Here is a 24860-nt window from a genome sequence, read left to right as displayed (position 1 = left end):
CAGCAGAAGCCACATACATTGTGGGTGGGTAAAATTCTTACTTAAGTCAGAATCCAGCAGCCCACTTTCCCTAAGAGCAGTTTAAAAATACACATGCAGTAGTACAAACTAGTCCCAGAAAGAGTCCTGGGAGTAAAAGAAAACAATTAAGTGTTCAAAAACACTCTTCCCAGACCTGTGCTATGGCTGCTACCTAACTTTAATGGGTAAGGACTATTTCTCTTTATAAGCAAGTTCCCAGACCTAGAAATTCCACAAAGAATTCAGCAGTAGAGTAAAAAATCCAATTTGTCCTTTTGTAAAAAAAAAAAATCTAAATTCTCCAGAAAGTTGTTTGTTTTTAAGAGATTACACTTTTGCCGAAACCGGTTTGGCTCAGTGGATAGAGCGTCGGCCTGCGGACTGAAAGGTCCCGGGTTCGATTCCGGTCAAGGGCATGTACCTGGGTTGCGGGCACATCCCCAGTGGGGGATGTGCAAGAGGCAGCTGATCGATGTTTCTCTCTCATCGATGTTTCTAACTCTCTATCTCTCTCCCTTCCTCTCTGTAAAAAATCAATAAAATATATTTTAAAAAAAAAAAAAAAAAAAGAGAGATTACACTTTTGGTAAATAAAAGAAAATAAACTGGAGAGTATTATGCTAAGTGAAATAAGCCGGTCAGAGAAAGATAAATACCACATGATCTCACTCATTTGTGGAATATAATGAACAACATAAACTGAGGAACAAAAACAGATCCAGAGACAGAGAAGCATCGATCAGTCAAACCTCAGAGGAAGGTAGGGGAGGGTGGGGGCAAAGGGGAGAGAGCAACCAAAGGACTTATATGCAAGCATATAGGCCTAACCAATGGACACAGACAACAGGGGGGTGAGGGCATGAGTGGGAGGGATAGGGGGTAACATGGGGATAAGGACACATACGTAATAACTTAATAAAAATAAATAAATAAATAAAAGAAAACAAAGAATTCAGAGGATAGCCCTGGACAGTATGTGCAATGGTTAGAGTCGTTCCACACACCCAAGGGTCATGGGTTCGAATCCCAGTCAGGGGCATGCACCTGAGTTGAGGGGTTTGCTCCCGCCCCCAGTGGGGGCACACGCAGGAGGCAACCAGTCGGTGTGTCTCTCTCACACAGATGTCTCTCTCTCCTCTCCTCCCTGGACCCTCCTTTCATTTCATTAACAAAACAAAGAATTCAGCCCTGGACGGTTTGGCGGTTTGGCTCAGTGGATGGAGCCTCGGCCTGCGGACTCAAGGGTCCCAGGTTCGATTCCGGCCAAGGGCATGTACCATGGTTGCGGGCACATCCCCAGTAGGAAGTGTGCAGGAGGCAGCTGATCGATGTTTCTCTCTCATCGATGTTTCTGACTCTCTATCCCTCTCCCTTCCTCTCTGTAAGAAATCAATAAAAAATATATTAAAAAAATAAAAATTAAAAAAAAAAATAAAAACAGAATTGCATCATATTATTATGTACAAAAATACTGGCTATAAAGGTACACATCACAGTACTGTTTGCTAAATTTTGGACCTCTAAATGACTACAAACAGTGGATTAATAATGATAACAATGAACAATGAAAAACTGCAGTCATGAAAATGCTACAGAATGTTTTAATATAAAATATTAACACTCAATAAATATGAATCTTTTGCTGGTATTTTATTTTGAATTATCCGTGTTTAAAATTCTCATTAAAATATATTACAGCCCTAACCGGTTTGGCTCAACGGATAGAGCGTCGGCCTGCGGACTCAAGGGTCCCGGGTTCGAATCCTGTCAAGGGCATGTACCTGGGTTGCGGGCACATCCCCAGTGGGGGGTGTGCAGGAGGCAGCGGATCGATGTTTCCCTCTCATCGATGTTTCTAACTCTCTATCCCTCTCCCTTCCTCTCTGTAAAAAATCAATAAAATATATATATTAAAATATATATATATATATATATATATATTACAAAGTTTGTTTTTTTAAATTATATACTCAGCAATACATTGAAACTATGAAAAGTTAACATTCAGAATTCTTGTCTCTCTTTTTAGCTGGCCTAAAATAAATTTAAAATATCTGAATAGTACTAGATACCTTGCTTATTATTAAAATTTTTGCTTACCATTTCAATGCACAGATGCCTTAAATATGATAAAAGCAAATTCTAACTGAGAATAGTTCTGTATCTGTTTTACTTTAGACACAACAAACAAAACCTTCCCTTTACCTTTCAGGTTGTTCATGTGGAAACTGTATTTTCTACTAAAAAAAAGTTATTCTTGAAATAGTTCTCATTTTTCTGGCAAACTGCTCTCATTGTCACTGAGAATTTTTATTGGCTCCATTTATATTTGTTGTCTAATAAACTGCTGCTAATTATGAGAATTTAATTATCTGGATGTGACTCTGAAATCTCAACTTTCTGTCTGAGCCTAAACACCTACTTTAGTACATAAAGAAATCTGGATTAGACTGAACATCACTCCTAAGACACACGCCCACTTTACAGGTGACAACAACTCGAACCTCCTCTTCCATTATGCAATTTGGAGATTCTAGACCTCTAAGCCAATCTATTACGTTAGATCCATGGCTATCAGTCTAGTAAGCATATTATATGTCTTAAGTTCAACAACGGAATATTATTTTTACCTCTGGTATAAGACAACACCAGAAACAGACAATACTCTCTCTACATGCTTCTATCCACAGACTATGCATATCAATTTGCCCAAAAACAAACACTAAGAGATACTTATTGAATTAATGAGTTATTTCCTATATAACAGGATGTATGTTAGGTGGGAGATATAAAAGATAAAGAAAATAGTCCCTGATCCCTGATTTCCTAGAATTCACATTCTAGCCTGGAACACAGATGATGAAAAATTTAGAGGAGTGGCAGAACATGCAAATGTACAAAGTGCTCCAGACAGGTAGTAGGCAGGATTAGCTCTACTGAGGGTCAAGGAAGGGTTTTGAAGATATTTGAACTCAACTTAGGAGGGCAACTTTTTAATTATGTTCCAAAATATTTCTAGTAAAATGTCATAAAAGTTTCTCATTCTCCTCAGAAGCATAGCTCGCTTCTAAGTGCCTGAATGTTTTTGGCACGCTTGCAAAGGGCTCTCTCTGAGAAGGAGCACAAAAGCTGAAAACAGTTATTTTAACAATGTTTTCGCATTGTTTCGCAATGCTTTTAAAAGTCCTTATTTGAGAACAACATGAGTTTTGGCCATAAATAGGAGACTGATTCCTTCACTCTGTTCTACAGTATCTATAACCAATCAAGCAGAAGAATCCTATTACCACTTGAACACACTGAGATCTGACTTAAAACTAATAAACCAAGAAAACACTAAGTAAAACATGTTTCTTACACTCGACAACAAGAGTCTAGCCTCACAGCAAAAATATATGTGAAAAAGACTTAGGAGTAAAAATAACTAAAAGAAAAGAACTGGTGATTCGAAAATAACCATAGGTCAAAAAAAAAAACCTAAAGAAACATCAACAATCTGCTTCAAAAAGAGAAATAAACAAGCAAGTGGTTTTCTTTTTTTACTTGTGTTTGTTTTACAGAAAGATCCCTTGTAAATAAAGGATTTGGGTTTTTTGAGGGACAATGGGAGGCAGACCACAGGGCTAAACAGTTTGGTAACTGTTTAAGTGAGCCAAAAGTTAAATAAAAAAGAAGAAACAACAACAACAAAAAACACCCAGATCCCAAAGCACTGGCTGATCTCATTAGCTCTGCTTAAGAAACTTCATAGATGTGACTTCACTCCTGGATTACACGTCTATATTTAGTTTATACCTAATATGGATAAAGTCCCGAACTAACAGCCATTTCCTCTCTCCACAAAAAGAAACTTCCTTGCTTTTTTTTCTATCAACAATGCAAAGATTAGTAGTGTAGGCTCCTCTGAAGGGAGAGGTTAAACACACACACACACACACACACACACACACATACACACACACACACACACAATTAACAACTTAGTATTTTTTTTTTAACTTGGACTGCTTTGACACTTCTAAATTGGAAAAAAATTCTAAAATCAAGTAAGTGATGGTCAAGTCAAGTTCCTTAACAAGTTTATAAATAACCCTTTTAAAGACTTTATAAAATACTAATTAACCAAGCCCAAAAATGCACAGAGGTGAGGTAATGGAAATTTTACAGTTTCCTTTCCAATGTGACCAAAAACTGAAAGCAACCAAACTCATTTAAAGAACCATCACGACTCATTGGTTGTTAGCATGTTTTAGAAATATCCTTAAACAATCTGATTTATTTATTTTGCAGGATGACTGAAAAGAGCAAAGAGTAACTCTGGTAGGTAACATTCAACTTTCAATAGAGAAAAAGAATATAAACAAGATAAGACGACAACTCTTAGTGGTTAAGAGTTAGGCTCCAAGTCACAAAGACCTTGGTGCGAATTCCAATACTGCTACTTACTAGCCCCACGACCACACACAAGCAAGGACCTCTCCAAGCTTCAATGTAGTACCGATAGCACCTATTTCAGAGTTTATATGAGGATGAAATTGGCTAACATATGTAAAGGGCTTGGCACATATGTTTTGGTTTCTGGACCATAATGTGCACTTACTGCTATCTATTATCTTATGATTATTATTCTAACTTTAACAGAAAAGCAAAAAACCTACTGTTCATTTTTATGTATCAGTGTGCTCTATCTTATGTAGGAATAAATTAAGTACTTTCAAAAAGCTTATAACATTATTATAAAATGAAGGCTTTTAAAGTTACATTATGGTCCTAGACAGTTTGGGTCAGTGGATAGAGCATCAGCCTGAAGGGTCCCAAGTTCGATTCCAGTCAAGGGCACATGCCCGGGTTATGGGCTCGATCCCCAGTAGGGAGTGTGCAGGAGGCAGCTGATCAATGATTCTCCCTCATCATTGATGTTTCTATCTCCCTCTCCCTTCCTCTTTAAAATCAACAAAAATATATTTAAAAAGAGCCCTAGCTGGTTTGGCTCAGTGGATAGAGCATCAGCCTGCAGACAGAAGGGCCCAGGTTCGATTCCAGTCAACAGCACATGCCTGAAGAGAAAAAAAAAGCACATGCCTGGGTTATGGGCTCGATCCCCAGTGGGGGGGCATGCAGGAGGCAGCTAATCAATGATTCTATGACATCATTGATGTTTCTCTCTCTCTCTCTCTCTCTCTCTCTCTCTCTCTCTCTCTCTTTCTCTCTCTTCCTCTCTGAAATCAACAAAAATGTTTTCAAAAAAAAAGAGTAAAATGTAGTAGCCCAGGAAAATAACTGAAATATATATGCCAAAATCCATAATTCAAAATAACTTCTGCAAGACCACTAGATCCTATCTATATGCCATAGATTATTCTTCACTTCTTTTGTGCTCTCACAAAAAGTCAGGGGATGGTGGGGTTGGGGGGAGGAGTTGAAAAGAAAAGAGACAAGGCAAACATTCCTACTGAAATGAACTCTCAGCTTTAGCTACAAGTCCAAAGAGTTGCTGAGGCAGATAGTCTAAGATGGCAGAGTCCAATCTAACTATCCTTTAGTTACCTAGTACATGACGGCTGGATCATGGTTCACTAACATTAATTCAGGGATAAATTCAAGTCTAATCTTGGCAATTTTTTGCACTAAACCTGCTCTTCTGATAAAAAATGGAAACCCCACCTATTTGTAGGGACAGCCTGGCAGATGCTTCTCTTAGTAACATCATGGAGATTGGAACCACATATACTGAATATATAAAGTAAGATGGGCCAATACAATCTTAACTCAGCATTCCAAAGGCCCATGGAAGAATAATAAGGCAATGCTCGCTATGTGTCAAATGCTAAGAACTTTTCTCATGTAGCTACTATTACCCCAGTGGAGACACGAAAGCAGCTAGGGAAAGGTAGAACCAGGACTGAAACACTGTACATGGCTCCAGAAACCATGTTCTTCACCACTACACTATGACATGACACTAATATCCACTCTTCCAAATCACAACTCAATTGCCTACTTGAATATTAATTCTAACCATCGTCAACTCTGAAATAGACCACTTAGTGCCTTTCATGGGGAACACAAATGATATTTCAAGTCAACAACCATTCCCTGGGTGTGACTTTTGAACCTTTTTACAAGCAATACCAAAGCAACCCCATAATGTAGCATTGGGGTCCCTGCTGAGTCTTCAGGACAAAGACTGCAGCTCTTCATCCTAGCGGCAGTCGACATACCTAGAGCCAGATCATAGTTGTGGATTCTTCATTTGATCTTTTTTGCAAGGGGAAAAAAAGTAATTATGTTCATTTCAATCTAAAATAAGAGTCGTTTTGAGGCACTAAATCAAAACAGCAAATATGAACTGAACCCAATGACTTGCATTATACTCTCAGCCTATTTCTCTGGCTTCTTGTATGAATATTTCTATGAATTTAATGAGCATTTGCTTTTCCCCAAATGTTTTGTTTCTTCTTTTCCCACCAGCCTCCTCTGGAACCAGCTCTGTGCAATTTGATTGTTATTAAAGAACAATCAAATGAGTTAATACAAGTAACGCACTTAACACAGTGCCTGGTACATAGCAAGCACTCCATAAATGTTTATGTTATTTTAATTAACTATGAAATACTCTTCTATATATTTCTTCTATCTTCTGCATTTGGGAAATGCAACAAAAATATAAGTCAGTGGGAATAAGCTTCAATTCTAAATATACATACATAAACCAGATCTTCCAGTCAGTGAATTACGACTCGTGGAAAATATTTTCCTTTCTAACATGATGGTGTATAGTGTTTCTTCCAAAATTATAGTTCTTATGGCTCATACTTTAAAAAAAAAAAAAAAATGCCTTCCCTTGACAGGTATCCCCTTCCAGCTACCAACCTGTCTCTTCTAATTAGCCAAGTTTCCTGTTAGAGTTGGTTTTGCACAGTGACTCTGCTCTTACTTCCACACACTCTACTATGGCTTTGCCCACACCACTCCAAAGCTATTACTAGTAAGGTTACCAATGCTTCCAGGCTGATAAATCAAATAGATGCTCATCTTTCTTGACACAACTGGTCACTCCTTCCTTCGTAAAACCCTCTGATAAGAGTGAATGGCACTTCACTCTTACAAGTTTTCATCTTCCCATTCATTACTGCTCTATTGCAATTCCCCCTTGTTCTCCTTGGTCAGCTTCTCCATTACCCAACCCCTAAGTATTGAAAGTCCCTCAGAATTTGGTCCTGGGCCTTCTCCCTACTCTTCACTCATCCACACTTTAAATACTATATTTCAAGTCCCAAATTTCTTTTTGTGCATGAGATCTGTATATCCAACTTTCTAGTAGACATCACCTGACATCTCGGTCATGTCAAACTCAAGTCAAAAACTGAAAATTCTATCCTCCCCTCCATATTAATAAAAAGCATCTTCATCAACCAGTGATTCTAATTAGAAACCTAAGTCATTTCTCACACTTCTCTCTCTCAAACAACTCCTTCAATATATTCCTAGTGACCCCTCCTTCAAAATTTATCTCAAATCCATTCTCTTCTCTCCATCATCACCCTAATCCAAGCCACCATTGTCTTTCTTGATTGCAATGGCCTTCAATTAGTTTTCAATGTTTCTATTCTTGCCTCTCTTTAATTCATTTTCCAGAGTGGTCAGACTAATCTTAAAATGCAAATCAAACCATGACACTCCCTTCCCTAAACCTTGTTGAGAAATGTTCTTTATACTAAGGATAAAATTCACATGACATACAAGGACCTCCATGATGCAACCCATCTATTTACTCACTCTACACCTCACTTTTGTTCTCTATTCCAAGCGCACTCTCAATTTGTTGAATTTATTCCAGCTTTATATATGCCAATTCCTCCAGCCTGGAATGCTCTACCCCTCATTTTTCTATAATACTACTCGTCGTACATGTAATTTCTCAGAAGTCCCCACGGAGCTTCCATCTAGATTGAGATTCCTCTCATTCTTTCTCAAGATGCCTTGTTCTTGCCCTTAATGTAATTATATACTGTCTTTATGTATTTCTTTAACATAAGCCTCTCTTACTAAACAGGTTCCGGGAGCTCTTTTTTCTTCCCCCTGTCCCCGCAAAAAATTTGCACCAAGGTAAAGCAGAGCTCTAGTTGATAGGAGTGTGTTACTTAGGCGTTAGTAGTACTGGCTTCACCACATGCTCACTGGACAGTAGTGCAACCCCAAGAAAAAGATAGTTTCATGCGTTCTTAACACATTCAAATTTAACATGTCAAAAACTAAACTTCTGATCTCCCCCCATTAGAACTAGTTCTTCCCGATCTTCCCATCTCAGTTAATGGCAATTCCATTATTCTCGTTGTTCAGAACAAAAAAATCTCAGAATCACTTTTGACTCCTTTCTCTCACATTCCACATTCAATCCATCAAAATAAATATATCTCCATCTTATAAATACATCCAGAATCAGACTACTTTTCACCTTAGTCCAAGCCACCATCATCTCATGCATGAATTAATAAATAGCCTCCTGCCCTAACCGGTTTGGCTCAGTGGATAGAGCGTCGGCCTGCGGACTGAAGGGTCCCAGGTTCGATTCCAGTCAAGGGCATGTACCTTGGTTGTGGGCACGTCCCCAGTAGGGGGTGTGCAGGAGGCAGCTGATCCATGTTTCTCTCTCATTGATGTTTCTAACTCTCTGTCTCTCTCCTTTCCTCTGTAAAAAATCAATAAGATATATTAAAAAATAAAAATAAAAAATAAATAGCCTCCTAATTAGTCTCCTTGCTTCTGTCCTTACCTTCCTATGTGCTGTTCCCTATAAGGCTACCAGAATGTCGTCAAACAGAAAACAGCACCCCCTATCATTCTCTATACTCCTTATCCTGCTTCATTTTTCTTCAGAGCACTTATCATTAGTAGATATACATTTATTGTTTATCTCCCATAATTCAGTAAGAACACCATAATGTTCATTGATATATCCAAGCCACTAGAACAATGCCTCAATATTGGTTAAATGACTGCATGAAAGAAGTACAAATATTATTCTAGCAAGCAGAAATTGGAGGTGGGGGGAAAGGTTGAAGAAGCCAAAAACATTTCAAATAACGGAAACACCAGCAACAATCTTCCATGAAGGCAGAGAAATACAGGGCATGAAGTAAATTTGTAGCTGCAGTGGGGGGGGACAAACCTGGAAACATAATTTGGGATCATAATCTGAAAGACTCTAAATGCCTGATAAAGGAGTTTGTATCTAATTCAATAAAGAATTAGAGAAAGCAGGATCCATTTAAGATTTGAGACAAGCTGAGACCGGTTTGGCTCAGTGGATAGAGCGTAGGCTTGCGGACTGAAAGGTCCCAGGTTCGATTCCGGTCAAGGGCATGTACCTGGGTTGCAGGCACATCCCCAGTGGGAGATGTGCAGGAGGCAGCTGATAGATGTTTCTCTCTCATCGATGTTTCTAGCTCTCTATCTCTCTCCCTTCCTCTCTGTAAAAAATCAATAAAATATATTAAAAAAAAAAAAAAAAGATTTGAGACAAGAAGTATCCATCTTATTTTTAATAAATTAAAATTTTATTAAAATTACAGACTATGACATAATTATTGCGGGAAAAAATAAAGGTTTTTATAAAGATGGTGCAGAGCCATCCTAACTCTTTTTTAAAATATATGTATTGATTTGAGAGAGGAGGAAAGGAGGGAGGAAGGGGGAGGAAGAGAGAGAGAGAGAAACATTTGTTATTCCACTTATGTATGCATTCATTAGTTACTTCTTATATGTACCCTGACCGGAGAGTGAACCTGCAACCTTGGATGATGCTCTAACCAACTGAGCTACCTGACCAGGGCCTTGAAAGTTTCTTTAAACAGCTGATAATACAGCATACTTATAGATTCGGTAATACAAACTACCCTCCATCTGCTAGCATACAATGTAAACATTTCGCTCATTTCTAAGTCAATTATCTTATTTAGGTTGCCACATAAATAATTTCTTATGGACTTAATTCAACTGGATTTTAAAAAGCACATGAGATGAAGTCACTGTATCATATAGGAAAAAAGCCATCATACATGATGGCTCATTTACTTACTTTCTGGCTACTCATTAGGCTATTGTGAGCTTCTTGAAGACAAGGGACCTGTTCTTGTTCCTTTCTCTTCCCAGCACTCAGTGCGCAGAAAGTATTAAATGTTTGTTTCTATTATGATCCCTATACTGTAATCAACTGTTCCCAGGCAAGGTTGTATCTTATATACACCAACTATAAAATGGTCATCTCTTACCTACTACATAGCTATTAAAGGGGACAATTAATACTAAAAAATAATTTGTATATTCAGAAGAGCTTTCTCCTAGAGAGCACAAAAGAAGGGCATACCTTCAAACCATTTAATAAATATCTATAATATGAACAATTCTACATGTTGGCAGATTTCACAACATAAAAGCTTGCTTTCTTCCAGCAAAGATTAAACAGGGCCCAGTCGGCATGGCTCAGTGAACCGGGGGGTCACAGTTCGATTCCTGATCAGGGCACATGCCTGGGTGGCGGGTTCAATCCCCAGTGTGGGGCATGTAGGAGGCAGCCAATCAATGATTCTCTCTCATCATTGATGTTTCTATCTCTCTCCCTCTACCTTCCTGTCTGAAATCAATAAAAATATTTAAAAAATAATAATTCATGCAAGTTTATAAAGAAGACAAGGATATATAACAAAATGGTAACAGCAGCCACTTCTAGAAGGAAGGTTTTAAGTGATTTTTATTATATTTGTGCTTTTCTGTGTTTCCTAAGCTGTCTACAGTGAACATGTAACTTTTTTAATTGGAAAAAAAACATTTTTAAAAGAGCATAATACATGCAAATGAATATACTAGGAAGCAAAAGGAAACGAAATTGTTTTTCAAATTTAGGGCCAATATTTAAGCTAAGACAGACTTAGGTTAGCTACCACTTATGCTAAGCCATTTTTTTTAAGTATATTTGTAATTAAGACTCCTCCTGACAATTATAAAATGTAAATGAAGGCTGTTATTGAGGATAAACAACAATTTCTACATGATTTAATGAAGAATCAACAACCCCTAATTTTTAAACCGAGATTTTAGATTCCTGTGTTAACTAAAATATGCTGTGACCTAGAACATCAAATAATATAAAACTTCACAGTCTTCAAGTTTATGTCTGAAATTTTTTAAATATATTTTTATTGATTTCAGAGAGGAAGGGAGAGGAAGAGAAAGATAGAAACATCAATGAAGAGAATCACTGATCGGTGCCTTCCGCACGCCCCCCACTGGGGATCGAGCCCGCAACAAGGGCATGTGCCCTTCACCAGAATCAAACCTGGGACCCTTCAGTCCACAGGCCAACGCTCTATCCACTGAGCCAAACCAGCTAGGGCTGTTTGAAATTTTTTTAATTATTTTTTAAATTTATTGATTTCAGGGAGGGAGGGAGGGAAAGGAACATCAATTTTGTTATTCCACTTATTTATGCATTCATTGGTTAATTCTTGCATGTGCCCTGATTGGGGGAGCAAAGGGGATCGAACCTGCAACCTTGGCATATCAGGACAATACTTGAACCAACTGAGCACCCCTCCAAGGCTAACAATTTTTCAATTTAGTTTTGGATATATATATGTTCAAAGCCAAATTTTCATTTAAATAGCAAGCTTCTTTTTTTTTTTATTTGAGGGAGAGAAACATTGACATGAGAGAGATATGTGGATGGGAGGGGATCAAATCCACAACCTCGTCATGTGCCCTACCGGGAATCAAGCTGAGATCTTCTGGTGCACGGGATGATGCTCCAAACAACTGAGCCACACCAGCCAGGGCACCACCTTCTTTTTCTCTCGATTAGTCTATATAGTCTGGTCTCACAGCTACCACCCTTCCACTTTCCCAAGTAACACAGACTGATTTGGCGGTCTTTAGTTTTTAATGAACTTTCACCCTGGTAATCTACCATCTGGTCTCCATGTACAAAATAAAGTAGTTAAAGAAGGAAAACATGCACAGAACTCACATAGTTTTATAAGTTAATTACCTCTGCTTTCAATGAATTGTTTGATATTGTATTCTCCAATGTTTGCTCAGATTCTTTTTTTCTTCTCTCACACATCCAATAAATAGCTATGCTAGATGGTGGTAAATTTCAATACGTAGGTTATTACAGATAACTGACATTTTTACAATTCTATTATAGTGAAAGCTAAATCTTTTTCATGAAAAGGAATTATTTCACATGTAAAGTTAGAAGTAATAAATTTATTATAAAAAAAGGGGGGGAATCTATTGAGACAAAATATATGTTTGATGAACATGGCCTTGCTTCTAATATCGTTACTTCTTCAAAACATTACCATTAAAATTTAAGATCCTTAGTCCATCTTTGGCATAACTATCAGATATAGACTTATTTATCTACACTAAGTTGTTATTTTCATATATTTAGACTAATATAGTCTCCTGGCTTTATATTTTAAATAAAGGAAAGTAACAAACCATATAAGGCAAATGGATATCCTTTGTACCAATACTTGGTACTGAGCACTGAGGGAAAAAAGCCAAGTCTCAAAAAAAGAACAACAGGATTAAAAGTTCCAAGAGAGCCCTGGCCAGTGTGGCTCAGTTGGTTGAGCATCGTCCCACCAAAAGGTGGCCGGTTCAATTCCCGGTCAGGGCACATGCCCAGGTTGTGGGCTCAAGACAGCTGATTGATGTTTCATTCTATCTCTCTCTCTCTCTCAAATCAATAAAAACATATTTTTTAAATAAAAAATAAAGGTTCCAAGAGAATGCACAAACCAATGCCCTAAATTAAATTTAGACTTCTGTTAAGTCATAGTTGGATGATTTGTAATCATGGCCTAAATGTCATTTTCCTCCAGAAACTCCCTTTCCACTCTCTACAACAGCCTCTAAAACAGGCACACCCATCCCAACTTACTCCCTTACTTGATCGAAATCTTAATTCCTGTCTTAATCACACTTGCCATCCTGCCTAACACATTTCCCTTTTATGGACTCACCGATTCCCTATTAGGAGACACCAGTGAGCCTCCACAGCTCTAATGAAACAGGAAGGGGGAAAGTCTTGCTCATCATCCTTTAACTTGCTTCCAAGCAACTCTGCAAGCATCCCTCCAAACCACATGTGGCTTTCAGTGACAGCCAGGCCCTCCGCATCGCCTCTTTTCTAATGTTATTCATATTGTGTTAGGTTTTTCCTGTGTTCAGTCCCCTTGGCTCAGAAGTCTCCTGTTTCTTTTCCATTTTGGGTCCCTTTCTCTCAAATTTTTTACATTTAACCAGAATTATCACCTTTATTAAGAGTAGCATTGTTAGATCGTCAGTAACATCTTAGACAAAACTTAGCAGGAACACTTCACTTTTTTACATTCATTTTTATCTCCTGAATTGTCCCTTCTGAAACCCTCAAATGAACGATAAATCAATTTACATCCAAGGTAGCACTCTATGGATGCTGAGTTAGTTTTTGTTCAATTACTAGAACAAAGTTCTCAGCATCATTTCCTGTAGAAAATTTATTTCATTTGTCCATGCTTTTTAAAAAGGTTTGAAGCCTGCTCTTGAAACAAAACAGAGAACCCCCACTTTATACTGGCAAAACAGCTAAGAGTTTGCCCATCTGTCTGATCCATTCATACCTTCCCAAATCCACTGGGAAGTTGTTGAATATATAGTTGTTGAACAGAAAAGAGTTGGGAGAATAAACGAGGCTAGCAAAATGTATTAGCAAAAATCTAAGTTAGGTTTTAAAAGTCTCATACTCAACTTTTAAATAATTTGTCTCCCTGGCACTATGGACTTAATTTTATTCCTAGTTCCTTCTTCTTTCAAGTTTCAGTCTATTCATTGTTTCCTGTATAAGGAGTTTACAAATGATGTCATAACTGACATTGCTATTCTTGGCTATTCCCAATCCACCTACGTCACCCACTTTTTCAGGAGCAAGTTCAACTTACTTTCATCTTTCTGAACCATCTCCTAGCCCCGTGGTCGGCAAACTGCGGCTCGAGAGCCACATGGGGCTCTTTGGCCCCTTGAGTGTGGCTCTTCCTAAGTCTTAGGAGTACCCTAATTAAGTTAATAACAATGTACCTACCTATATAGTTTCAGTTTAAAAAATTTGGCTCTCAAAAGAAATTTCAGTCATTGTGCTGTTGATATTTGGCTCTGTTGACTAATGAGGTTGCCGACCACTGTGACCTAGCCCAACTTAATGTGAACCATACTTGACTCCAAACCATCTTGTATTGTTTTCTTTCCAATAAAATGTCTATACCTAAAGATAGGAAATATTTAATAGCTTTTATAACTGCCACAGTACTTAACGCAGTATTAGGCACTTAGCTCATGCCAGTAAAAGTCACAGATAATCAGATGGAAGTGACTTTAGTGATCATCTAGCCCAAACCCTTCTATACCTTACTTATATGAATTACGCTTGACAATCAGAATACCACCATGTACTTTTTTTAGAAAAATGGTTCTTAATCCTTAGGTTAGGAATCTGCAGTGGGGAAAAAAATTCAGAGAATCTTCTATGTAATTTCAAGGATTTACAGAATCCCTGAATCCTATTACAGTAATGAAGCCCACATTATTTTGTAATCCTCACCTGAAGATATTTTTTTTTCAGAGAGAGAGAGAGAGAGAGAGAAAGAAGGAAACATCAATTGGTTGCCTCCCATAGCACCCCAACCTGATCAAACCTGCAACCTAGGTATGTGCCCTGACCTGGAATTTAACCCAAAACCTTTTTGGTGTATGGGATGAGGCTCAACCAACTGAGCAACCCGGCCAGGTGAAGGCCACATTTAAGAATAATATACTGTCTGCCCTGGCCAGTTATTTCAGTGGTTAGAGCGTTGACCTTGGGACTGAAGGGTCACGAATTCCATTACCGGTCAAGAGCACGTATCTTGGTTGCAGGCTTGACCCCTGGCCCAGGTCGGGGCGTGTGCGGGAGGCAACCAATCTATGTGTCTCTCTCTCACATCTATGTTTCTCTCTGTCTCTCCCCGTCCCTTCCAGTCTCTCTAAAAATCAATAGAAAAATGTCCTCGGGTGAGGATTAACAGGAAAAAAAATAACAGATTACCAGTTAATCCCTTCAGGAACCTTATAAAATTGTCATTATTATATCCTGATATGAGAGATCAGGAAAATAAGGTACTGAGTACGTGTAAAATTTGCCTGACACTCCTGGAAGCCAGATCCAAGCCAAGCAGTCTTGCCCCAGGGTCCAAGCACATTAGAAACCCTGCCAGATATCTCAAAGAAACAGCTATTCTTATGTGTTAAGCCACTCTGCACAAGATTTCTTTCTTTGTTTTTAACCACCACCCCAATTCCTTACTATCTAATAGGAGGATCTGTAACTAAATATGTACATACAAAATGACACACAAGCCCTAGCCAGTTTGGCTCAGTGGACAGAGCATCAGACCGCGGACTGAAGGGTACCGGGTTCAAAATAACACACAATTAGCATTTGCTTGCTTACAGTGTACCAGTCGCTGTTCTATGCCATATATATTCACTAATTTAATCCCAAGAGTTTAGTCTATTAATAACTCAACTGTGCAGATGAGGCACAGAAAGGCTTAAGCAACATGTCTTGAAACACACAATAAGCCAACAAATTGGATTAGAAACCCAGATAGCAGTCAGATAAGACCTTGCTAAAGAGTTGAACTTCACCCTCTTGGTTGGTGGATCCCAACTGGGGCTGGCCTTATCAAAATATATACACCTACACGTGGTGGAAGTGGGCATCCTCACTGTTGAGGAGGACTGCCTCTGTAAGCTCTTTACTCCTGGGAAGGATCCGGTCCTATCAGTGTTGAGGTAAACACACAAAAATAGACAACTGCTGTTACACAGGGGATGGCGAGTCACTGGGCTCAGGGGTAAATGATTCCAAAAACGCTATTCCCCAGGAAGCGAAATGCAGTCACACTAGTTGGGAAGATCCTAGCCTATTTCTCTTAAATTTAAAGTTATCTAAATTTAGGTAGGCTCAACGCTTTTCACTTGGGCTTTAAGTTTAGATAATAGTTTTTTTCTTTTTATTTATTTTTCATATTGATTTCAGAGAAGAAGGAAGAGGGAGAGAGAGAAATATCAACGATGAGAGAATCATTGACTGGCTGCCTCCTGCATGCCCCTCACTGGGGATGGAGGCTGCAACCAAGTTACGTGCCCTTGACCGGGATTGAACCCTGGACCCTTTAGTCGGCAGGCCGACACTCTATCCTCTGACCCAAACCGGCTAGGGCTAGATAACAGTTTTCTGCTACAGAAACCTTTTGGCAGAATAATTAATACGGTTTAAAATACCACTTTGGACAACCATGGCCTCTGCCCCCTCACTGCTTTCAAAATAACTATATTTACAAAGGTATTTTCCCCCATTTGCATTTTCCGCACATAGGTTTTGAGAAGAAATGAAAAATACTCTTTACCACAATTTATCTGCCCCCTTACCTTTTCTCTCCTTTGAAACAACAATCCTGGTTTACATTAGTACAAAGTTTTGCCTATATTGAATCACCGGGCAACAGAAAACATGTCGCCTCTTACTTCAGAAACGAAAATAAGTCTCTGAGAGGGCAAACAACTTGCCCAGAGTAACCAAGTCAGTGAGTAAAGAAATGTGACTTGAGCCCTCGAGGGTTTGGCTCAGTGGATAAAGCGTTGGCCTGAGGACCAAAGAGTCCCAGGTTCGATCCCGGTCAAGGGCATGTAACTTGCTTGCAATCTCCTCCGGCCCTGGCCGTTCAGAGGCAACCAACCGATGTGTTTCTCTCACACCGATATATCCCTCTGTCTTTCCCTGTCTCTTCCACTCTCCCTAAAAATCAGTGGAAAAATATCCTTGGGTGAAGATTAACGAAAGGAATGTGACTTGAACCCTGATTCTCTGCCACTAAGGCCAGTGAGAAAGGCTTACAACTAATGATAAACAGGATGCTTTTAGCTGGCTCACAAACTTTTCTATCTTTATAATACAATCATCACACCTAACCCATCGTTTCACAGGAATTATTACTTAAGGATAAGCTGTTTTTTAAAAAGTGAGTTGTAGAGCCCTGGCCAAGTGGCTCAGTTGGTTAGAGTGTCATCCTGTACACCAAAAGTTGCAGGTTGGATTCTTGGTCAGAGCACATACCTAGGTTGAGGGTTTGATCCCCAATCAGGGCACCTGTAGAAGGCAACCAATGGATGGTTCTCTCTCCCACCCATGTTTCTCTCTCCCCCACCTTCCTCTCTCTAAAATCAAAAGCCATATCCTCAGGTGAGGATTTTTTTAAAAGTGAATTGTATTTAGTAAACAATAATATCATAATACTGATCTAACACAAATACGGAAAGCTGGGAAGAAGTATGCAAATGACTCAAATTTGGGAAGTCATGTTCCTCTCCTTTGTTTAAAAAATATATTTTTATTGATTTCAGAGAGGAAGAGGGAGAGAGAAATAGAAACATCAATGATGAGAATCACTGACCAGCTGCCTCCTGCACGACCCCTACTGGGGATCAAGCCCGAAATCCCGGCATATGCCCTGACCAGGAATCTAACTGTGACCTACTGGTTCATAAGTCAAGACTCAACCACTGAGCCACACCAGCCGGGCCTCTCCTTCTAATTTAACGGTTACATTAATAGTAAGCAGGGCATTAAGCATTGCTCTCTTCCTCTCTAACTCATACACCTCATTTTTCTTGTCTTATGGTATTGACTAGGACCTCCAGTACAATACTGAAAAGAAACCATTACTGATAGTATCCTTATCAGATTCTAAATTTAATGCTACTTCTAAGGTTTCACCATTAAGGATAACTTTTTTTAGATATTTTAGTAGATATACTGTTTTTGAGCTTATGGAAATTCCTTCCTATTCCTAGCTCAGTAAACAATTTTAACACTAATCTCTGACCCCGGCGCCCCTTCTCAATGCTGCCTTCCACTCTTTCTCTTATTTCAGCTTCCTTCCTACACTCTCTGCCCCTCTGAATACTCTATCTGCCACCCAGAGTAACTGAGACTTTTACGATATTCTGGGGTTTCTATACCTATCTCCTGTTTCAGTTCCCTAGACCAAAATCTTTCTACAACTGGTAACCTAAACACAATCCTAAAACAGACACTGTTCCGATCGCTTGCAGATCAGTTCTCTCTCTCCATGCCTCGAACACACCCTTCCCACGTCTTCCCTTCGTTAAAATAAAAACTCAGGAAAAAAATCGTTCTGCATTTCTGTTAACTCTCCTTCAGAGCCCAGCTTTGAATGAGTCTGCTGAAGAAAGTGACTACAAGAATCTAGAGGATTTTAAAGAAGTTTCTTTCTTTAAATATATTTTTATTGATTTGAGAGAGAGAAACATCAGTGATGAGAGAGTATCATGGATCAGCTGCCTCCTGCACCGGCCTAAAGAAGTTTTGAGGAAGGCAGCTGGATCCAGATGTTTCTAACTTCTACCCTCTCCTTTGCTCAAATGAAAAATATCAAAGAAAACAAAGAAAGGGACAGGGATAGTATTGGTAAGCAAATAAGGTAATTCCAGGACATAACCATCAGAGAGACCGGAGGGGAAAATCAACCCTGTAAAGCCCAAGCAAGTGGTGAATTCTTTCCCTCCTCAGTTTTTCTTTCAAAACAAAAGAGCACACACACTCTTTCCCGGAGGCAGCAACACCGGGGGAGCAGCCAAAGCGTTGCATCATACGAGACATTCCGCGCCCGAGAAACCAGAAAACCAGATGGTGGTAAAATACCTAAAGCAGGAAAACCCACGTTGGGAATCTCGGGCTTCTCCGGAAGCCAGGAATGCCTGCTCTTTTTATAAAAAAAAAAAAATAGGATTGCATAGAAAATTAAAGTTAGTTTTACACCAGCGGGGAGGAAACTGTTCTTTCCGAAAGCGCCCAAGAAGTTCAGCTCCTCTCACCACCGGCTCGAGGCTTCTGCCCGGGGGAGCGGGGGTCGAGGCCCCGCGCGAGACGGGGTCGGTGACGGGACGCACCCCGCCCTGGCCCCGGGGCCTCTGGGGCCCGAGGGCGAGCGGCTGTCCCACCCGGACGCGGGACCACGGCCTCGCGAGGCGGCGACGACCGGCCCCGGGTGCTAGTTTTCGGGGGTCCCGGTCCCACTCTGGCTCCCGGGACCCACCTCGGCGGCGGGAAGGCGCGGGTGAGCCCGACACAATGGGCGGGGGCGCGAGCAGCGCTGCCCCTCAGCCCCGGCCGGGTGCCGGGCGCCACGGGGAGCGCCTCGGGGTGCGGGGGCTAAAGACGCAGCCCAGGGACCCCGCCCCCCGCAGCCCCGAGGGCGCTGGGGACTCTGCGGGGCGGACGGCGGGCCAGCGCTCACCTTGACGAAGAGCTCAATGATGGGCTCTTTGTCCTCCTCCTTCAGCCCGTTCAGCGGCATCGACAACGCCATGGCCGGCTCGACGAGACTGCGCGGACAACGGTAGCGGCGGCTGCCTCTGCTCCGGGGATGCTCGGTGTGGGCTCCCGCCGCGCGGCGCCTTCCTGGACGGTCCGGGCGTAGCGCTCGCCTCCGCTTCGGCTGCTCAGCACCACCCGACGCCTCGCGCGCGACTCCGCGGCGGCCGCTGCCCGAGCGGCTTCTAGCCGCGGGGCGGGGCCGGGGGCGGGGCCTGCGGGGCGGGGCCTGCGGGGGCGGGGCCTCGCTGGGAGCGGGCCCAGGCCGGCGTCTCGGAACTCGCTGGAGGAAATGGGACTGCCAGGCCCCGGGGCGTGGCCTCGGTGGGGGAGGACGGAAGGGGGCGTGGCCCAGGCTCGGGGGCGTGGCCTAGGCGGAGGCTGTAAGCGGGTCTCCGAACCACCCGCCCCGCCCCACCCCCCCACCCCCACCACCCGCCCCCGGGCTGGGGCCTGAGCCTGACACCGCCTCCCGCCGCAGCGCGGGCGCGGCCAGGCAGCTGCTGCTGGCGGAGCGCCAGGTGACCTCATGCCTCCTGTCCGCCTGGGAGGCGAGAAGACGCTTCCTGCCAGCTCCCAAGCTGCAGCACAGGATTCATTGCCCTTCCCCGAAGCGGCACTTCCCCAGCTCCCTCTGTTAGATGGAGCTGCCTTTTCCAGGACAACTTTTTGAAAGTTTTCGTCCCCTTAGAAACACTTTTTTTCCCCCTTCTCTGACGTCTCTGTTTTTCCCTTTGACTCTCTTGTCACTTCCATTTTGGGAGCCAGCCTAGCACCCAGGTGAATCTAATGAACACTCAAGTTTGCCAGGTGAATACATCGCAAATATTTAGGAGGCCCTACTGTGTTCCAGGCCCCCGGTGATGAACAGTAGGGACAGGATTCCTCTCCTCGCAGAACTTAGTCTTGAACTACAACCCCAGTGTCTGCAGGCCACGAAGGACTCCCAAACCATGTCCGTGCTGTTCCTCCTGCCTAGAGGATTTCTGCCCCCCACCCCCACCCCCACTCCCGTCCCCATGCACCTGGCAAACTTGAGTGTGCATCAGCTCCACCTGGGCGCTGCTCCCAGACCTGCATTATCCAACTCTGATTCTCCTCCAGAGAAAGGAGAAATTCACATTTTAACAAGTACCAGGACAATTTTTAATGTAGGGATCCTCAAACCAGAAATACTGCACTGAGGACAGGGCTGTGATACTTTAAGCCAGCCTCCCAGTTTTACCCGGTCCAGCTTGCTGCTGTTGAACACCTGGACAAACGTCACCCCCTCTGGAAACAGTTAACTTGCTCCCTCTTCTGCCTTTCTGTGATGTTTGACTCACAGCTACTCCTCCCTAATTCCCTGGTTAGGTTGAATGATGAGTCCTGGAAAGGCCACACATAGATGTGTCTCCACATCCGTAGTGCACCGCAGTAAGTTTCACAGGTGATTTAATTTTCGATCAAATTAAATGTATGCCTAAAAATACAGCGAAACCTGCAGCTTCTTCCTCTCCCAGACCAAAGCAAGTTGCTCACATATTCTTGTAGGGACTCTGATAAAGAGACAGTGGACTCCAGAGGTTAGGGGCACATGCTCTAGAGTCCCACTATCCTGAAACTTCAAAGTGTCTAAACCCCTAGCCTCGATTTCCTTACCTCTAAGGCAAGGACAACTACTGGTCCTGGTGTCCTGTTCAGTCAGTGATGGCTATTGTCACTGCATTGGGCTTTCTGTGGCCACTGTTCACCCCTGCAGGCCGGCATGGCATCATATTCAACTCCCTCTATGACCAGCTTGACTGTTGAAAAGAAAGAAACACCGAAGGCTGCCCCCTAAACGGGTTCATGAGCCAAAAACAAACCGAGCGCCTGGCTGGACTCTGAACTGAGCCCAGCGCTGGTTTTGCACGGAATCACGAGCTATACCAAAGGTCCCTTCCAGCCTCCCCCTCCTCTGCCAGAAAAGGAACCCAGATGGTGAACCAGGGCAAAGCAGATCCAAGATCTACATCTACAAGATCAAATGGAATCTCAAAGAAGGCCCACCCTGGCCCCGAGAAAGGGACTGTTTCAAGGCTGGTTAAGGAGGTGTGTCTGAGGGTTTATCAAATTCAGTTTGAATCAGAGAATGTTCGCTGTGGTGATGACCTGGAAGACTGAGCAGACTACGGATTTTTAGGCCCCTTTGACTGAACTTGGATCTTGGCTGGGAGGAAGCCAGTGGCATTGTCCTCCACAGAGCCCTGAGGTGGTGATGATCTCCCAGGCTCAGACCCAGAGGCTCTGCTTAAAACCTGGTCACTGTCATTCACACCAACTTTTCCCAATTTCCACCCCTGTGTGGCTCAGTCACGAGGATGGTCAGAGCTGGTCTGGGGAGGTTGACAGAGGAAGAGAATGTTTATGCAGGGGCGGGTCCATAAGCACACGGCCTTCAAGCCTCACCTTTGAACTTTGAGAAGCTTGCATATTTTGCATTCTATACTCATGGTTTTTACAGCACACACACTAATCTGGAAGACGGGTAAAGATGTGCTCTCCGCCAAGACCGGTTTGGCTCAGTGGATAGAGCGTCGGCCTGCGGACTGAAAGGTCCCAGGTTCGATTCCGGTCAAGGGCATGTACCTTGGTTGCAGGCACATCCCCAGTGGGAGGTGTGCAGGAGGCAGCTGGTCGATGTTTCTCTCTCATCGATGTTTCTGACTCTCTATCTCTCTCCCTTTCTCTCTGTAAAAAATCAATAAAAATATATTTAAAAAAAAAAAAAAAAAAAAAAAAAAAAAAGATGTGCTCTCCTCCCTCCTCACCCGCCCTTCTGACCTTATCTCTTATTACTCTCCCCTTTCTCTCCACCCGAGTCAGGTAGCCTCCTTGCTATTTCCTGAACATGTCGAACACGCCCTCACCTCAGGGCCTATGCACTGGCTCTTCTCCCTCCACAAAACATTCTTTCCCCAGAATTCCTTCAATTCCCACTCCCTTGCCTCCTTCGGGTCTTGGCTCAAATGCCACCTTCATGGAGCCTCCCGGAAGCTTCTCCTGGTGACACACTCCCCTCCTCCCACTCCTGAGTCTGTGGTGCGGCTGGCTGACCGTCTCACCCACTTTCCCCAATTAAGGCAGTAGCGTCAAGTACTATGTATGGCGGACCCTGGGGTCAGACTGCCTGGGTTCCGATCCTGCCTCTGTCATTTGCCAGCTCAGATAACTTTTTAACCTCTCTGTGCTTCAGTTTCTCCTCTGTAAAATGGGTCTAAAAATATACCTATTTCGTAGGATCCTTGATAAGTAAATTTATGTTAAGTGCTTGGAATGGTGTAAGTGCTCGGTAGGGACTAGCTGTAGCTATTATATCCAATTGTCCACAGTCTCCACCCCTGAGCTCCCATGCTGCCTGCCAGACACCTAGCTGGGTGCTTTTATATCCGATCACATTTATTCCTCAGGGTGTTTCAGTGGTTTTCACTGTGCCCATTTAACAATTAAGGAAATTGAGGGTCAGAAAAGATAAGTACAAGTTATTCAGCTGGGAAGATGGTGGAGCTGAGATTCAAACTCGCGTCTCTTCACTGCACTATATATTAAGGGGGTGTGGGAAAAGGTAGTCTTCTACCCGTCCTTCCAGGCCCAACTCATGCCCGCCTGCTCCAAGGAGCTTCTTTCTGCCAATGCTTTGGTCTGAACTCTATCTATCAGAGGTGTGTCTGGGGGTTTATCAAATTCAGTTTGAATCAGAGAATGTTCGCTGTGGTGATGACCTGGAAGACTGAGCAGACTACGGATTTTTAGGCCCCTTTGACTGAACTTGGATCTTGGCTGGGAGGAAGCCAGTGGCATTGTCCTCCACAGAGCCCTGAGGTGGTGATGATCTCCCAGGCTCCTTGGTGAGATCACCCATCACAGCAGTCAGGGTGGTGCTGCAGTTGCCAATGCGGGCTTCCCTGGCAATCTGCCTGTTTTTTAAAAGCACGTTTTTATTGATTTGAGAGAGAGGGAAACATTGATGAGAGAGAAACATGATTTGGCTGCCTCCCACAGGCCCCCTACTGGGGATTGAGTCCGCAACCTGGGCATGTGCCCTGACTAGAATATAACCAGTGACCTCTCAGTGCATGGGAAGACGCTCAACCAACTGAGCCACACTGGCCAGGGCAATCTGCCTGATTTTGAATCCCAGTTGGGCAGTTTGAATTCCTAACTCAAGCAAGTTTCCTCATCACTGCAATAGAATATAACAGAACCTGACTCCTAAAGTTGCTATAAGGACTAAAAGAGATAATCCATGTAATGCATTTAATAAATGTTAGCTATTATTACTATTCTTTTGTTTTAAGTATGGAACACTTCATGAATTTGCGTGTCATCCTTGCACAGGGGCCATGCTAATCTCTCTACCATTCCAATTTTAGTATATGTGCTGCCAAAACAAGCACTGTTATTACTATTCTTATCCATGTCTTCTTCCTTGGTATGCTGTGACATTCTCAGAGTGCAAGGAACCTTGTTATATCCACCTTTACTTGAGCAAAATATTTAACTTCCCAGCTGTGTGATTTTGAGCAAGTTACCTTCTCTAGATTCAGTTTCCTCATATAAAGTGATGGTAATTAGCCTGGCCGGTATGGCGTAGTGCTTGAGGGTCGATCTCTGAACCAGAAGGGTCACAGTTTGGTTCCCTCTCCCTTCCTCTCTGAAATCAATTTTTTAAAAAAATGTTTAGCCGAAACCGGTTTGGCTCAGTGGATAGAGCATCGGCTTGTGGACTGAAAGGTCCCAGGTTCGATTCCGGCCAGAGGCATATACCTGGGTTGTGGGCACATCCCCAGTGGGAGATGTGCAGGAGGCAGCTGATCGATGTTTCTAACTCTCTATCTCTCTCCCTTCCTCTCTGTAAAAAATCAATAAAATAAAATAAAAAAATGTTTAATAAATAAAAGTAAAATGGTGGTAATTACAATAGGTACCTCATTGGATTGCTATGGAGATTAAGCAGGTTAATAAATGTAAAGCACTTTGTACACTGCCTGGCATGTGCTAAGTGTTCAATCAACACTAGTTATTTTTTTTAATATATTTTAATGATTTTTTACAGAGAGGAAGGGAGAGGGATAGAGAGTTAGAAACATCAATGAGAGAGAAACATGGATCAGCTGCCTCCTGCACACTCCCCACTGGGGATGTGTCCGCAACCAAGGTACATGCCCTTGACCGGAATTGAACCTGGGACCCTTGAGTCCACAGGCTGATGCTCTATCCACTGAGCCAAACCGGTTAGGGCTCAACACTAGTTATTATTTACATTCTCCTATGCCTAAATCAGTGCCTGTGACATAATAAGATAATAATAATCAGAGTGAAAGAACAAATTTTTAAA

The 24860-nt window shown here is 42.2% G+C and overlaps 1 protein-coding gene and 1 non-coding gene across 2 annotated transcripts in view; both read right to left on the bottom strand.

The window, feature by feature from the left end:
- CLIC4 (chloride intracellular channel 4) overlaps positions 1 to 19648 on the bottom strand; it is a 54790-nt gene extending 35142 nt beyond the window's left edge. The window contains exon 1 of the mRNA XM_070404378.1: positions 19425 to 19648. Within this exon, the coding sequence (XP_070260479.1) occupies positions 19425 to 19496 (72 nt within the window). The 5' untranslated portion in view covers positions 19497 to 19648. The remainder of the gene's footprint in view (positions 1 to 19424) is intronic.
- A 4167-nt stretch (positions 19649 to 23815) lies between these two features.
- Positions 23816 to 23919, bottom strand: LOC139004565 (U6 spliceosomal RNA). The gene has a single exon (XR_011470439.1). It is a non-coding gene; the product is annotated as a U6 spliceosomal RNA (small nuclear RNA).
- Positions 23920 to 24860: the final 941 nt, after the last annotated feature.

The sequence above is a fragment of the Myotis yumanensis genome, unplaced genomic scaffold, assembly GCF_028538775.1.
Source record: "Myotis yumanensis isolate MYYU_CA2020_CCGP unplaced genomic scaffold, mMyoYum1.0.hap1 SCAF_2, whole genome shotgun sequence".
Lineage (NCBI taxonomy): Eukaryota > Metazoa > Chordata > Mammalia > Chiroptera > Vespertilionidae > Myotis > Myotis yumanensis.
The sequence above is the reverse complement of the archived record's forward strand: the minus strand, read 5'-3'. Positions and strand labels throughout refer to the sequence as shown.